General features: G+C 47.9%; 1 protein-coding gene across 1 annotated transcript; it reads right to left on the bottom strand.

Moving 5' to 3' along the window:
- Positions 1 to 694: 694 nt before the first annotated feature.
- tefm (transcription elongation factor, mitochondrial) lies at positions 695 to 14,256 on the bottom strand. The gene is made up of 5 exons (XM_038275359.1): positions 14,115 to 14,256; positions 12,834 to 13,327; positions 2,112 to 2,261; positions 1,855 to 2,033; positions 695 to 1,131 (listed from the first exon to the last, which is right to left on the bottom strand). The coding sequence occupies exons 1-5, from the start codon at positions 14,155 to 14,157 to the stop codon at positions 867 to 869; spliced, it is 1,131 nt and encodes a 376-aa protein (XP_038131287.1). The 5' UTR covers positions 14,158 to 14,256; the 3' UTR covers positions 695 to 866.
- Between the last annotated feature and the right edge of the window lie 1,089 nt (positions 14,257 to 15,345).

A 15,345-nucleotide genomic window follows, 5' to 3' on the forward strand; every position in this document is an offset into this window, starting at 1 on the left:
GGATGCAGCACATCTGGCAGCGCCCGGATGCAGCACATCTGGCAGCGCCCGGATGCAGCACATCTGGGAGCGCCCGAATGCGGCACATCTGGGAGCGCCCGAATGCGGCACATCTGGGAGCGCCCGAATGCGGCACATCTGGGAGCGCCCGAATGCGGCACATCTGGGAGCGCCCGAATGCGGCACATCTGGGAGCGCCCGAATGCAGCACATCTGGGAGCGCCCGGATGCGGCACATCTGGGAGCGCCCGAATGCGGCACATCTGGGAGCGCCCGAATGCGGCACATCTGGGAGCGCCCGAATGCGGCACATCTGGGAGCGCCCGAATGCAGCACATCTGGGAGCGCCCGAATGCAGCACATCTGGGAGCGCCCGGATGCAGCACATCTGGGAGCGCCCGAATGCAGCACATCTGGGAGCGCCCGAATGCAGCACATCTGGCAGCGCCCGGATGCAGCACATCTGGGAGCGCCCGAATGCAGCACATCTGGCAGCGCCCGGATGCGGCACATCTGGGAGCGCCCGAATGCGGCACATCTGGGAGCGCCCGAATGCAGCACATCTGGCAGCGCCCGGATGCGGCACATCTGGGAGCGCCCGAATGCGGCACATCTGGGAGCGCTCGAATGCGGCACATCTGGAACTCTCCTTATCTAGCATCCACTTCCTGGCCTGAGATTTCAGGAAAACCTCTGAACTTGGTTCTTTTATTCAGCCTCATCAGTCGAACAGAACTTTACAGCCTTTAATCATGTTTATGCAAATAATGGTAAATAAAACTATTTTTAACATATTCAGTTTAAACGTGTCCTGAAGCCATCCGGAGGCGGAGCAAAGCGCCTGGAAGCAGGTGGGTATCCTGCAGCTAGCAGGAGGGCTGGGCGAGCAGCTCGTAGAACGCTACGGCCTGCAGCAGCGCGTCACATAGCTCCTCCCCTCCTCTCCTGCTGCCCAGCTGGAAGGAGTTCCTGTATTTGGCCAGAAGCTCCTGGGGGAAGTTTATCCGGGGAAACTTCTGCGTCACCGACTCCGTCATCAGCTGCCGCACCGTCTGAGCGCCGCTGGTCCTGGACTCCCCCACCATCAGGCCAAAGTGGCGTCCCACGGCGACCCTCATCATGTTGAGGACCCTGGAGAGGAGCGGGGGAATCAACATGGCTGTCGATACAACTAACAGAAAACGATTCCACCAAAGGTGCTTTGCAGTAAAACTTTATGCAGATAATGTTTTATCCAGGGGGCCTCTGGTTCCATTGGTTGGTCCAAAGAAAGAACAGTCAGTGACTCTATGTGAGATCAATCTACTATAGAAATTAGCTACAAACTGCAGGCAGCAGGATAATAAAAGCCAACATATTCTGCCGGCAGGTTTCTACATTTGAAGTTAATTTAGGCGTTAATAAACTGTTTCAGAGGAGTGATCATAGCGCTCTGCATCAGCAGTGCTGCGTCTGACTCCCTGCCATATCCCAGATTAGCTTCTGATTGGTTGATGAGGCGCGTCCAGCTGCTAAAGTTACATTTTCCCACCTCCTCAGACGCTCATGAGGCGCCGCTGCTCCTGCTGCTGCGCCTTGTGGGCGTCAACCAGGGACTCTGCATGTGAACCTGCTGCTTCTGGTGTGAACGTAGCATTAGAATGACCGTGAAGCATGACAACCATGAAACAGCTGCAGCTAATGGGACCATCTCGTTTCACTGGCCTCCCAGCAGATGGCGCCATATTTCTTTATGTCCCAGAGCAGGGATTCTATTTAGGGTTTATTTTATGATTAAATGATTTTTGGATTGTTTACTATGGACACATTAGAGGACTGCGGTTTAAAAGAAGTATCTGAAGGCAGTTTTCTGACCTGGGAGGAATATTGGGCTCCGGTGGGGAGACTCTGGGCTCCAGCAGAGCGAACAGCATGGCCTCCACTGTCCTCATGTGAGCCATGACAGGAAACAGAGCTGTGTTCTGCACAGAGATGGACGGCTTCTCTATCAGGTAGAAATCTGCTGATGGGAGGGCCGACACCACCGAGGACACCTGAGGGCAGAAAAGGAAATGGATTCCCAGTCAGACGGATGAAGAACCGTCAGGTGGTCTGAAGAGCTGCTGACTCACGTCACTCAGGTATGAAGAAGCCATGTAGGATCCTTTGAAGAAATGAGGACAGTCCATCTGCTGCCATTCTAGGACGTTCATCCCACGGTCCACATGGGCCCAGGCGATCTTATTGGTCCCACATACGATTGAGATGACGGACGCCGCCGCCTGTACACACACAGGTAACCGTGGGAGACCAGCGTTAAGCTGCCTTTGACTTCTTCTCTGCTAAATGTGAGTTGATCTAAAATCACTATTAACTTTTTATCTGACCATAAAGAAGGATTCCTAACTCCTTTCTAGTCTATATTCATTATAGCCAGTGGCCACTCTGTTAGCCACTCTGTTAGCCTCTCTGTTAGCCTCTCTGTTAGCCTCTCTGTTAGCCACTCTGTTAGCCACTCTGTTAGCCACTCTGTTAGCCTCTCTGTTAGCCACTCTGTTAGCCTCTCTGTTAGCCTCTCTGTTAGCCACTCTGTTAGCCACTCTGTTAGCCACTCTGTTAGCCTCTCTGTTAGCCACTCTGTTAGCCTCTCTGTTAGCCTCTCTGTTAGCCACTCTGTTAGCCTCTCTGTTAGCCTCTCTGTTAGCCTCTCTGTTAGCCACTCTGTTAGCCTCTCTGTTAGCCTCTCTGTTAGCCTCTCTGTTAGCCACTCTGTTAGCCACTCTGTTAGCCTCTCTGTTAGCCACTCTGTTAGCCACTCTGTTAGCCACTCTATTAGCCTCTCTGTTAGCCACTCTGACAGCCTCTATTAGCCTCTCTGTTAGCCTCTCTGTTAGCCACTCTGTTAGCCACTCTGACAGCCTCTCTGACAGCTTCTCTGTTAGCCTCTCTGTTAGCCACTCTGACAGCCTCTCTTTTAGCCACTCTGTTAGCCAGTCTGACAGCTTCTCTGTTAGCCACTCTGACAGCCACTCTGTTAGCCTCTCTGACAGCTTCTCTGACAGCTTCTCTGTTAGCCACTCTGTTAGCCAGTCTGACAGCTTCTCTGTTAGCCACTCTGACAGCCTCTCTGTTAGCCTCTCTGTTAGCCACTCTGACAGCCTCTCTGTTAGCCACTCTGACAGCCTCTCTGTTAGCCACTCTGACAGCCTCTCTTTTAGCCACTCTGTTAGCCACTCTGACAGCCTCTCTTTTAGCCACTCTGTTAGCCACTCTGACAGCCTCTCTGTTAGCCACTCTGACAGCCTCTATTAGCCTCTCTGTTAGCCACTCTGTTAGCCACTCTGTTAGCCTCTCTGTTAGCCTCTCTGTTAGCCACTCTGACAGCCTCTCTGTTAGCCTCTCTGTTAGCCACTCTGTTAGCCTCTATGTTAGCCACTCTATTAGCCTCTCTGTTAGCCTCTCTGTTAGCCAATCTGACAGCCTCTATTAGCCTCTCTGTTAGCCACTCTGTTAGCCACTCTGTTAGCCACTCTGACAGCCTCTCTGACAGCTTCTCTGTTAGCCTCTCTGTTAGCCACTCTGACAGCCTCTCTTTTAGCCACTCTGTTAGCCAGTCTGACAGCTTCTCTGTTAGCCACTCTGACAGCCTCTCTTTTAGCCTCTCTGACAGCTTCTCTGACAGCTTCTCTGTTAGCCACTCTGTTAGCCAGTCTGACAGCTTCTCTGTAAGCCACTCTGACAGCCACTCTGTTAGCCTCTCTGACAGCTTCTCTGACAGCTTCTCTGTTAGCCACTCTGTTAGCCAGTCTGACAGCTTCTCTGTTAGCCACTCTGACAGCCTCTCTGTTAGCCACTCTGTTAGCCTCTCTGTTAGCCACTCTGTTAGCCTCTCTGTTAGCCACTCTGACAGCCTCTCTGTTAGCCACTCTGACAGCCTCTCTTTTAGCCACTCTGTTAGCCACTCTGACAGCCTCTCTTTTAGCCACTCTGTTAGCCACTCTGACAGCCTCTCTGTTAGCCTCTGTTAGCCACTCTGTTAGCCTCTCTGTTAGCCACTCTGTTAGCCACTCTGTTAGCCTCTCTGTTAGCCACTCTGTTAGCCTCTCTGTTAGTCACTCTGTTAGCCACTCTGACAGCCTCTCTGTTAGTCACTCTGTTAGCCACTCTGACAGCCTCTCTTTTAGCCACTCTGTTAGCCACTCTGACAGCCTCTCTGTTAGCCACTCTGACAGCCTCTCTGTTAGCCACTCTGTTAGCCACTCTGTTAGCCACTCTGTTAGCCTCTCTGTTAGCCTCTCTGTTAGCCACTCTGACAGCCTCTCTGTTAGCCACTCTGTTAGCCTCTCTGTTAGCCTCTCTGTTAGCCACTCTGTTAGCCTCTATGTTAGCCACTCTATTAGCCTCTCTGTTAGCCTCTCTGTTAGCCACTCTGACAGCCTCTATTAGCCTCTCTGTTAGCCTCTCTGTTAGCCACTCTGTTAGCCACTCTGTTAGCCTCTCTTTTAGCCTCTCTGACAGCTTCTCTGACAGCTTCTCTGTTAGCAACTCTGTTAGCCAGTCTGACAGCTTCTCTGTTAGCCACTCTGACAGCCACTCTGTTAGCCTCTCTGACAGCTTCTCTGACAGCCACTCTGTTAGCCAGTCTGACAGCTTCTCTGTTAGCCACTCTGACAGCCTCTCTGTTAGCCACTCTGTTAGCCTCTCTGTTAGCCACTCTGACAGCCTCTCTTTTAGCCACTCTGTTAGCCACTCTGACAGCCTCTCTGTTAGCCTCTATGTTAGCCTCTCTGTTAGCCACTCTGTTAGCCACTCTGTTAGCCTCTCTGTTAGCCACTCTGTTAGCCTCTCTTTTAGCCACTCTGACAGCCTCTCTGACAGCCTCTCTGTTAGCCCCTCTGTTAGCCTCTATGTTAGCCACTCTATTAGCCTCTCTGTTAGCCTCTCTGTTAGCCACTCTGACAGCCTCTCTGACAGCCTCTCTGTTAGCCTCTCTGTTAGCCACTCTGTTAGCCTCTATGTTAGCCACTCTATTAGCCTCTCTGTTAGCCTCTCTGTTAGCCACTCTGACAGCCTCTATTAGCCTCTCTGTTAGCCTCTCTGTTAGCCACTCTGTTAGCCACTCTGTTAGCCTCTCTTTTAGCCTCTCTGACAGCTTCTCTGACAGCTTCTCTGTTAGCAACTCTGTTAGCCAGTCTGACAGCTTCTCTGTTAGCCACTCTGACAGCCACTCTGTTAGCCTCTCTGACAGCTTCTCTGACAGCCACTCTGTTAGCCAGTCTGACAGCTTCTCTGTTAGCCACTCTGACAGCCTCTCTGTTAGCCACTCTGTTAGCCTCTCTGTTAGCCACTCTGACAGCCTCTCTTTTAGCCACTCTGTTAGCCACTCTGACAGCCTCTCTGTTAGCCTCTATGTTAGCCTCTCTGTTAGCCACTCTGTTAGCCTCTCTGTTAGCCACTCTGTTAGCCTCTCTTTTAGCCACTCTGACAGCCTCTCTGACAGCCTCTCTGTTAGCCCCTCTGTTAGCCTCTATGTTAGCCACTCTATTAGCCTCTCTGTTAGCCTCTCTGTTAGCCACTCTGACAGCCTCTATTAGCCTCTCTGTTAGCCTCTCTGTTAGCCACTCTGTTAGCCACTCTGTTAGCCACTCTGACAGCCACTCTGTTAGCCTCTCTGACAGCTTCTCTGACAGCTTCTCTGTTAGCCACTCTGTTAGCCAGTCTGACAGCTTCTCTGTTAGCCACTCTGACAGCCTCTCTGTTAGCCACTCTGTTAGCCTCTCTGTTAGCCACTCTGTTAGCCTCTCTGTTAGCCACTCTGACAGCCTCTCTGTTAGCCACTCTGACAGCCTCTCTGTTAGCCACTCTGACAGCCTCTCTTTTAGCCACTCTGTTAGCCACTCTGACAGCCTCTCTTTTAGCCACTCTGTTAGCCACTCTGACAGCCTCTCTTTTAGCCTCTGTTAGCCACTCTGTTAGCCTCTCTGTTAGCCACTCTGTTAGCCACTCTGTTAGCCTCTCTGTTAGCCACTCTGTTAGCCTCTCTGTTAGTCACTCTGTTAGCCACTCTGACAGCCTCTCTGTTAGTCACTCTGTTAGCCACTCTGACAGCCTCTCTTTTAGCCACTCTGTTAGCCACTCTGACAGCCTCTCTGTTAGCCACTCTGACAGCCTCTCTGTTAGCCACTCTGTTAGCCACTCTGTTAGCCACTCTGTTAGCCTCTCTGTTAGCCTCTCTGTTAGCCACTCTGACAGCCTCTCTGTTAGCCACTCTGTTAGCCTCTCTGTTAGCCTCTCTGTTAGCCACTCTGTTAGCCACTCTGTTAGCCACTCTGTTAGCCACTCTGTTAGCCTCTCTGTTAGCCTCTCTGTTAGCCACTCTGACAGCCTCTCTGACAGCCTCTCTGTTAGCCTCTCTGTTAGCCACTCTGTTAGCCTCTATGTTAGCCACTCTATTAGCCTCTCTGTTAGCCTCTCTGTTAGCCACTCTGACAGCCTCTATTAGCCTCTCTGTTAGCCTCTCTGTTAGCCACTCTGTTAGCCACTCTGTTAGCCTCTCTTTTAGCCTCTCTGACAGCTTCTCTGACAGCTTCTCTGTTAGCAACTCTGTTAGCCAGTCTGACAGCTTCTCTGTTAGCCACTCTGACAGCCACTCTGTTAGCCTCTCTGACAGCTTCTCTGACAGCCACTCTGTTAGCCAGTCTGACAGCTTCTCTGTTAGCCACTCTGACAGCCTCTCTGTTAGCCACTCTGTTAGCCTCTCTGTTAGCCACTCTGACAGCCTCTCTTTTAGCCACTCTGTTAGCCACTCTGACAGCCTCTCTGTTAGCCTCTATGTTAGCCTCTCTGTTAGCCACTCTGTTAGCCACTCTGTTAGCCTCTCTGTTAGCCACTCTGTTAGCCTCTCTTTTAGCCACTCTGACAGCCTCTCTGACAGCCTCTCTGTTAGCCCCTCTGTTAGCCTCTATGTTAGCCACTCTATTAGCCTCTCTGTTAGCCTCTCTGTTAGCCACTCTGACAGCCTCTATTAGCCTCTCTGTTAGCCTCTCTGTTAGCCACTCTGTTAGCCACTCTGTTAGCCACTCTGACAGCCACTCTGTTAGCCTCTCTGACAGCTTCTCTGACAGCTTCTCTGTTAGCCACTCTGTTAGCCAGTCTGACAGCTTCTCTGTTAGCCACTCTGACAGCCTCTCTGTTAGCCACTCTGTTAGCCTCTCTGTTAGCCACTCTGTTAGCCTCTCTGTTAGCCACTCTGACAGCCTCTCTGTTAGCCACTCTGACAGCCTCTCTGTTAGCCACTCTGACAGCCTCTCTTTTAGCCACTCTGTTAGCCACTCTGACAGCCTCTCTTTTAGCCACTCTGTTAGCCACTCTGACAGCCTCTCTTTTAGCCACTCTGTTAGCCACTCTGACAGCCTCTCTGTTAGCCTCTATGTTAGCCACTCTGTTAGCCACTCTGTTAGCCACTCTGTTAGCCTCTCTGTTAGCCACTCTGTTAGCCTCTCTGTTAGTCACTCTGTTAGCCACTCTGACAGCCTCTCTGTTAGTCACTCTGTTAGCCACTCTGACAGCCTCTCTTTTAGCCACTCTGTTAGCCACTCTGACAGCCTCTCTGTTAGCCACTCTGTTAGCCTCTCTGTTAGCCACTCTGTTAGCCACTCTGTTAGCCTCTCTGTTAGCCACGCTGTTAGCCTCTCTGTTAGCCTCTCTGTTAGCCACTCTGACAGCCTCTCTGACAGCCTCTCTGTTAGCCTCTCTGTTAGCCACTCTGTTAGCCTCTATGTTAGCCACTCTATTAGCCTCTCTGTTAGCCTCTCTGTTAGCCACTCTGACAGCCTCTATTAGCCTCTCTGTTAGCCACTCTGTTAGCCTCTCTGTTAGCCACTCTGTTAGCCACTCTGACAGCCTCTCTGACAGCTTCTCTGTTAGCCTCTCTGTTAGCCACTCTGACAGCCTCTCTTTTAGCCACTCTGTTGGCCAGTCTGACAGCTTCTCTGTTAGCCACTCTGACAGCCTCTCTTTTAGCCTCTCTGACAGCTTCTCTGACAGCTTCTCTGTTAGCCACTCTGTTAGCCAGTCTGACAGCTTCTCTGTTAGCCACTCTGACAGCCACTCTGTTAGCCTCTCTGACAGCCACTCTGTTAGCCTCTCTGACAGCTTCTCTGACAGCTTCTCTGTTAGCCACTCTGTTAGCCAGTCTGACAGCTTCTCTGTTAGCCACTCTGACAGCCTCTCTGTTAGCCACTCTGTTAGCCTCTCTGTTAGCCACTCTGTTAGCCTCTCTGTTAGCCACTCTGACAGCCTCTCTGTTAGCCACTCTGACAGCCTCTCTGTTAGCCACTCTGACAGCCTCTCTTTTAGCCACTCTGTTAGCCACTCTGACAGCCTCTCTTTTAGCCACTCTGTTAGCCACTCTGACAGCCTCTCTGTTAGCCTCTATGTTAGCCACTCTGACAGCCTCTGTTAGCCACTCTGACAGCCTCTCTTTTAGCCTCTCTGTCTCTGTTAGCTACTCTGTTAGCCTCTACGTTAGCCACTCTGTTAGCCTCTCTGTTAGCCACTGTGAAAGACTCTCTGTTAGCCTCTCTGACAGCCTCTCTGTTAGCCACTCTGTTGGCCACTCTGTCTCTGTTAGCCTCTACGTTAGCCACTGTGAAAGCCTCTGTTGGCCACTCTGACGGCCTCTCTGTTAGCCTCTCTGACGGCCTCTCTGTTAGCCTCTATGTTAGCCACTCTGACGGCCTCTGTTAGCCACTCTGTTAGCCAGTCTGACAGCTTCTCTGTTAGCCACTCTGACAGCCTCTCTATAAGCCACTCTGTTAGCCTCTCTGTTAGCCATTCTGACAGCCTCTCTATAAGCCACTCTGTTAGCCTCTCTGTTAGCCATTCTGACAGCTGCTCTGTTAGCCTCTCTGTTAGCCAGTCTGACAGCTTCTCTGTTAGCCTCTCTGTTAGCCACTCTGTTAGCCTCTCTGTTAGCCTCTCTGTTAGCCTCTCTGTTAGCCTCTCTGTTGGCCACTCTAAATAGCCTCTCTGACAGCTTCTCTGTTAGCCACTCTGTTAGCCTCTCTGTTAGCCACTCTGTTAGCCTCTCTGTTAGCCACTCTGTTAGCCTCTCTGTTAGCCACTCTGACAGCCTCTCTGTTAGCCACTCTGACAGCCTCTCTTTTAGCCACTCTGTTAGCCACTCTGACAGCCTCTGTTAGCCACTCTGACAGCCTCTCTTTTAGCCTCTCTGTCTCTGTTAGCTACTCTGTTAGCCTCTACGTTAGCCACTCTGTTAGCCTCTCTGTTAGCCACTGTGAAAGACTCTCTGTTAGCCTCTCTGTTAGCCACTCTGTTGGCCACTCTGCCTCTGTTAGCCTCTACGTTAGCCACTGTGAAAGACTCTCTGTTAGCCTCTCTGTTGGCCACTCTGACGGCCTCTCTGTTAGCCACTCTGACGGCCTCTGTTAGCCACTCTGTTAGCCAGTCTGACAGCTTCTCTGTTAGCCACTCTGACAGCCTCTCTATAAGCCACTCTGTTAGCCTCTCTGTTAGCCATTCTGACAGCCTCTCTATAAGCCACTCTGTTAGCCATTCTGACAGCCTCTCTATAAGCCACTCTGTTAGCCTCTCTGTTAGCCAGTCTGACAGCTTCTCTGTTAGCCTCTCTGTTAGCCACTCTGTTAGCCACTCTGACAGCCTCTCTGTTAGCTACTCTGACAGCCTCTCTGTTAGCCACTCTGACAGCCACTCTGTTAGCCAGTCTGACAGCTTCTCTGTTAGCCTCTCTGTTAGCCACTCTGACAGCCACTCTGTTAGCCAGTCTGACAGCCACTCTGTTAGCCTCTCTGACAGCTTCTCTGTTAGCCTCTCTGACAGCCTCTCTTTTAGCCACTCTGTTAGCCAGTCTGACAGCTTCTCTGTTAGCCACTCTGACAGCCTCTCTGTTAGCCTCTCTGTTAGCCTCTCTGTTAGCCACTCTGTTAGCCTCTCTGTTAGCCACTCTGTTAGCCTCTCTGTTAGCCACTCTGACAGCCTCTCTTTTAGCCTCTCTGTTAGCCACTCTGACAGCCTCTCTTTTAGCCACTCTGTTAGCCACTCTGACAGCCTCTCTTTTAGCCACTCTGTTAGCCACTCTGACAGCCTCTCTGTTAGCCACTCTGACAGCCACTCTGACAGCCTCTCTGTTAGCCACTCTGACAGCCTCTTTTAGCCTCTCTGTCTCTGTTAGCTACTCTGTTAGCCTCTACGTTAGCCTCTCTGTTAGCCACTGTGAAAGACTCTCTGTTAGCCTCTCTGACAGCCTCTCTGTTAGCCACTCTGTTGGCCACTCTGTCTCTGTTAGCCTCTACGTTAGCCACTCTGTTAGCCACTGTGAAAGACTCTCTGTTGGCCACTCTGACGGCCTCTCTGTTAGCCTCTATGTTAGCCACTCTGTCGGCCTCTCTGTTAGCCTCTATGTTAGCCACTCTGACGGCCTCTGTTAGCCACTCTGTTAGCCACTCTGTTAGCCAGTCTGACAGCTTCTCTGTTAGCCACTCTGACAGCCTCTCTATAAGCCACTCTGTTAGCCTCTCTGTTAGCCATTCTGACAGCATCTCTGTTAGCCACTCTGTTAGCCACTCTGACAGCCTCTTTGTTAGCCACTCTGACAGCTTCTCTGTTAGCCACTCTGACAGCCTCTCTATAAGCCACTCTGTTAGCCTCTCTGTTAGCCATTCTGACAGCCTCTCTATAAGCCACTCTGTTAGCCACTCTGTTAGCCAGTCTGACAGCTTCTCTGTTAGCCACTCTGACAGCCTCTCTATAAGCCACTCTGTTAGCCTCTCTGTTAGCCATTCTGACAGCCTCTCTATAAGCCACTCTGTTAGCCTCTCTGTTAGCCATTCTGACAGCATCTCTGTTAGCCTCTCTGTTAGCCACTCTGACAGCCTCTCTGTTAACCAGTCTGACAGCTTCTCTGTTAGCCACTCTGTTAGCCACTCTGTTAGCCACTCTGACAGCCTCTCTGTTAGCCTCTCTGTTAGCCACTCTGTTAGCCACTCTGACAGCCTCTCTATAAATCTGATACGAGTTTAATTTTTGAATTGCTGTTTTGCACAATTTGCTTAACTAAGAATTTTTGTTGTTGAATATCAGAAATTTTGCAGATATATTTTTTATACATACATTGTTAAGATTTACTTAACAATGTATACAAAATCCCTTTATTGTCCCACAATGGGCAGATTTACAGCAGCAGAAAGATTATTGAAAATGGTCACACAATAGAATAAAGAATAACATAATAGTGAAGAGTTAAAATATAAACAATAAAATCCTGTAAAGTGTTTTAACAATATAAAACTGGAGAATAAATAACCAATATGCAGCTGTGGACATTTTTACAGTAATTGAAAATAGCAGCAACATCAGAGATGTGCAGAATGACAGCAGCAGGTTATTTAACTGACTAAGGTTTCTATCATTACATTTGATTTGATTGGTTCCTGCTGCCGGTGGTTGGAACCGTTATTCCACTCTTGATTAAATCAGTCTTTGTTCACTTAATAAAAAAGAAATATATAAAACTTGTAATGTGTAAACTTTCACGGTTGCTAAGCAACAGAGCATAGCGGCGGTAAAACCCGCAGAAAGGTAGACCTGATCGAATTCACAGCCCAAACTCTTCCGGTCTCCTTATTTTCACGGACTTGGAAGGATCTAGTCCAGGTTTTCTAACACAGTCTTTGTTTCTGCAGCCAACAGGTTTCCTTCTAGATCTGCTCCCTTTCGCTCCATCTTTCTGTTCCCCTTCTCTACATCGGGTCTGTTTATTTATTCCTTGATTGGATGAGAGAATAAAATCCAGGTTTTCTGTTAATTGGGTTAAAAATGAATCCTTCCTTGTGACTGTTTACCAGCAGAGGACCGTTTTCCATCTGTGAGGGAAGCATGTTGCTTCTGACCTCTGACCTCTGTTCACTGGATTGCTGATTGCCCGTCGGTAGTACGGGATGGAGTCACCAGCCACCATATTGGTACTCCCTAGTTAGACCGGTCAGAATGTAATCGGTGCGCTACAGCATCAAACAACCACAATGTTCTCATTTTCAGACTTTTAAAATAAAGATAAATTCATCAGTTTGACACAGACTGACTGTTTCATAGCATCAGTAGATTAACTTTAACTTAGAATAAAAAATGGATTTATTGCTTAGTTCATCCACTGACTGGGAAATGACCTGAGGAACGTCTTCCTGGTTTTAGCAGCTAAATGCTGCACAGGGAGGCATTTTACTGCACTGTGGGAGTGGGGAGTACCAACATGGCGGCCGATGCCTTGAATTTTTCAGGCTATTAGCAATCCAGTGAACAGAGATGATTGGCTGTGACCCGGTTCGACCTCCGGCAGCTTCTGACCGCAGCTGAGGCGTCTTTTCTGTGTCGCCATCAGCATCTTCTGCCGCCTCTGCGTTACAGGATGAGGGCGGTGCCGCCCCCTCCTCCACCTACGCCCAGTCAGGTCGCTGCCCTAAACTGGGCAGCATGATGGGAACCAGAGCTCCACCATAAGCTTCTACCCAGTTTGTAAGGAAAACTCTCCTTATATCATAACTTCATCTGTTGATGTTTTTCTTGATCCTCGTTTGTTCTCCAAAGCTTTTAGCAAAACTGTGATGCCTTCAGGGACTGCCTCATTTACACAGGAAGAAAACTACATCAACTATTCAGGCAGAATTGATGCAGAACCACTGATTTCTATTTAGGGGTACCGGGGTAAACGGGGCTAAATGGAAGAACTCCTATAAAGCTGCATCCATGTTGAGAAGCAAAAGGTGTTAAAGGTTAATCCTAGATAAAGCTCTGCTCCTCAGACGCCTGGATCTCACCTCCAACCAGGACCGGTCGACCTCCGGCCGGATGAACTTGGCCAGCTGGACCCTGACCTTCTTCTCCTTCCTCACCGGGTTCAGGATGGCGTTAAACACGGTGACGGCGCTCTTGTGCTTCAGCAGCGGAACGTTGACCACGCTCTCCAGAGTTCGGAAAGGTCCGTGTTTGGTCCTGTACTCCACGATGCTCAGTGACTTGCGGCCTCTCAGCAGCTTGACCCCGGCCAGCTCCGCCGAGGTGGCGTTGTTGAGGAGCTGCAGGATGGCGTCCCGCTGTTCCGAGGTGTAGCAGGCGTCCAGCGTACTCCCGCCGTCTTCCTCCTTACGGGCTTCAGACGGGGAGGTGAGCGAGGCGTTCAAGGTCTCGAAGCCGGCCACGGGAACCCTGCTCCTCCAGCAGCAGGTGCACTGAAGGTAACGCAGCTCCAGGTCGGCCGGACGGGAACCGTAGCGCGGCTGGAGGAGGAAGCCCAGCCGCCCGGCATGGCGACCTGCAAATCATTTACATTTCACACAAACATCCTCAATAAAAGAAGAACTTTAGATCATTTTCCATCTCTGCGTCGCTTCTCTCTGATATTTACTGTCATTTACAGCCTATAGATTAAATATATATTAAAGTTTAGAAATATTCCAGACCTAATTCAATCACTAACCCTGCAGCTTTAAATCTGTTCCACAAATTAATTCATTTTACTGTGACTGTCTATAACTTTGGATTATAATCTATTTATTTTTATACATTTCCTCCTTAAAGGTTTTATCTTTTTCTCTATTTTTCTTACCTTTCTTTGATGTTCACTGGAAATATTAATTTCTGTGTTATTAATAGATTCCTCTGCCCTTTATTATAATGTAAATTTAATGTGTAGATTAACTGGTTTTAATCTCCACACAGCAGCTGAAATATAATCTGATCTTTGAGTTTAACAAACTGATTAATCCTGATTGATTTATTAAAATGTTCACTTTCTCTTAAACCCATAGATTTTTAACTAAGATCCTTACCGATGATACCTTCTAGAAAGATGTCTTTAATCTATTTTCATAGTTCTATTTCTTCACGTTTGTCATTGTATATGACGTAATCGTTTTTAGTATTGAGAGCTAGTTTGCTTTGATCCCAAATTAAACAGCTGCTAAAAACATAAGAGTGAATTAAAGAGCGCGGGATTCATTTCATTCAGGCATTTTAACAGGCCTACTAAAGCTCCAGCCACCTTCAGGGAGCTGAACTACAGACCGCTGCATGGGGATCAAATCACCATGGAGACCAACCTCTTCTAACCACCGGCGACAGGAATCTTCTAAGGAGCCACATCGATCCTTCTTCCTTTAGTTATGAAACCATTTCAGGATTAATTTTCCTCACATTAGCAACGGAGCGCTCAGTGACCTCTACCGGAAATACGTCTGTGACCCGGAAATATATTTTTCTCATGGATTTTCAAAATAAAACTGGTTATGCGATCAGTTTCCAGGAAAATACTCTTTTAATTAAAAAAATAGATACAAACAATTTATAGAAGATGAAGGAATCATTTTGTTCTCAGATTTCCTTAAAGCATTTGATAAAATAGAAACCCTTTCATAATAAAGTCATTATAACAATTTGGCTTTGGAAAAAAAATATAAACATTGTTCTACATTATATAAAGACATAAGAAGCTCGGAATTGCTTCAGTCAGGAAATATCAGGAGATTTGATGTAAAAAGAGGAATTCGACCCGATTAGCCCACTGCTTTTTATAATAGGAACAGAACTATTAGCATTAAACATTAAAAATAACAGCAAGATAAGTCCACTAAGTTTCCCAGGTACAAACTTTGATATTACACTGTTAGCAGACGATACAGCGGTGTTCTTAAAAATGCTGACCAAATACCTGAGGCTTTAGAAGCAGTTTATTTCCTCTCTAAAGCTTCAGGCCTAAAATTGAAAATGGAAAAATGTGAAATCAATCAATCAATTCAAAATAATCAATCCACTTTAATTCATAATAACAAAGCAAAGAATAAGATCAAATATTTAGGTGTAATAATTAACAAGGACCACACTGATAATGAAAGAACAATTATTCAACCAATTTTACAAAAAAATCAACAAATATTTAAAAGTTGGCTCCAAAGGAACATTTCAATTTTTGGAAGAATATTATTAACTAAAACAGATGGGATAGCCAGACTAATTTATCCAGCATTTACCTTAAATATAACAAATACTACGATAAAAAACATTTATCAAATTCATTACAATTTCATATGGAATAATAAACGACATCTGATCAGAAAGAACAACATAGTAAAGTCAGAAGAAAGAGGAGGAATAAATGTTTTTGATTTTGAAGTAATGGATGCTGTAATAAAATTAAAATAGCTGCAGACTTTAATTAAAAATGAAACAAGTTTATGGTTTTGTTTCCCTTCACAACTTTTTCAAAAAAATGGAGGAATATAATTTCTCTTAAGATGTAACTTTGATCCTGTCAAATTACCGATTAAATTATCA

Source organism: Cyprinodon tularosa, unplaced genomic scaffold, assembly GCF_016077235.1.
Source record: "Cyprinodon tularosa strain WSP-4 unplaced genomic scaffold, ASM1607723v1 ctg955, whole genome shotgun sequence".
NCBI classification, from domain to species: domain Eukaryota; kingdom Metazoa; phylum Chordata; class Actinopteri; order Cyprinodontiformes; family Cyprinodontidae; genus Cyprinodon; species Cyprinodon tularosa.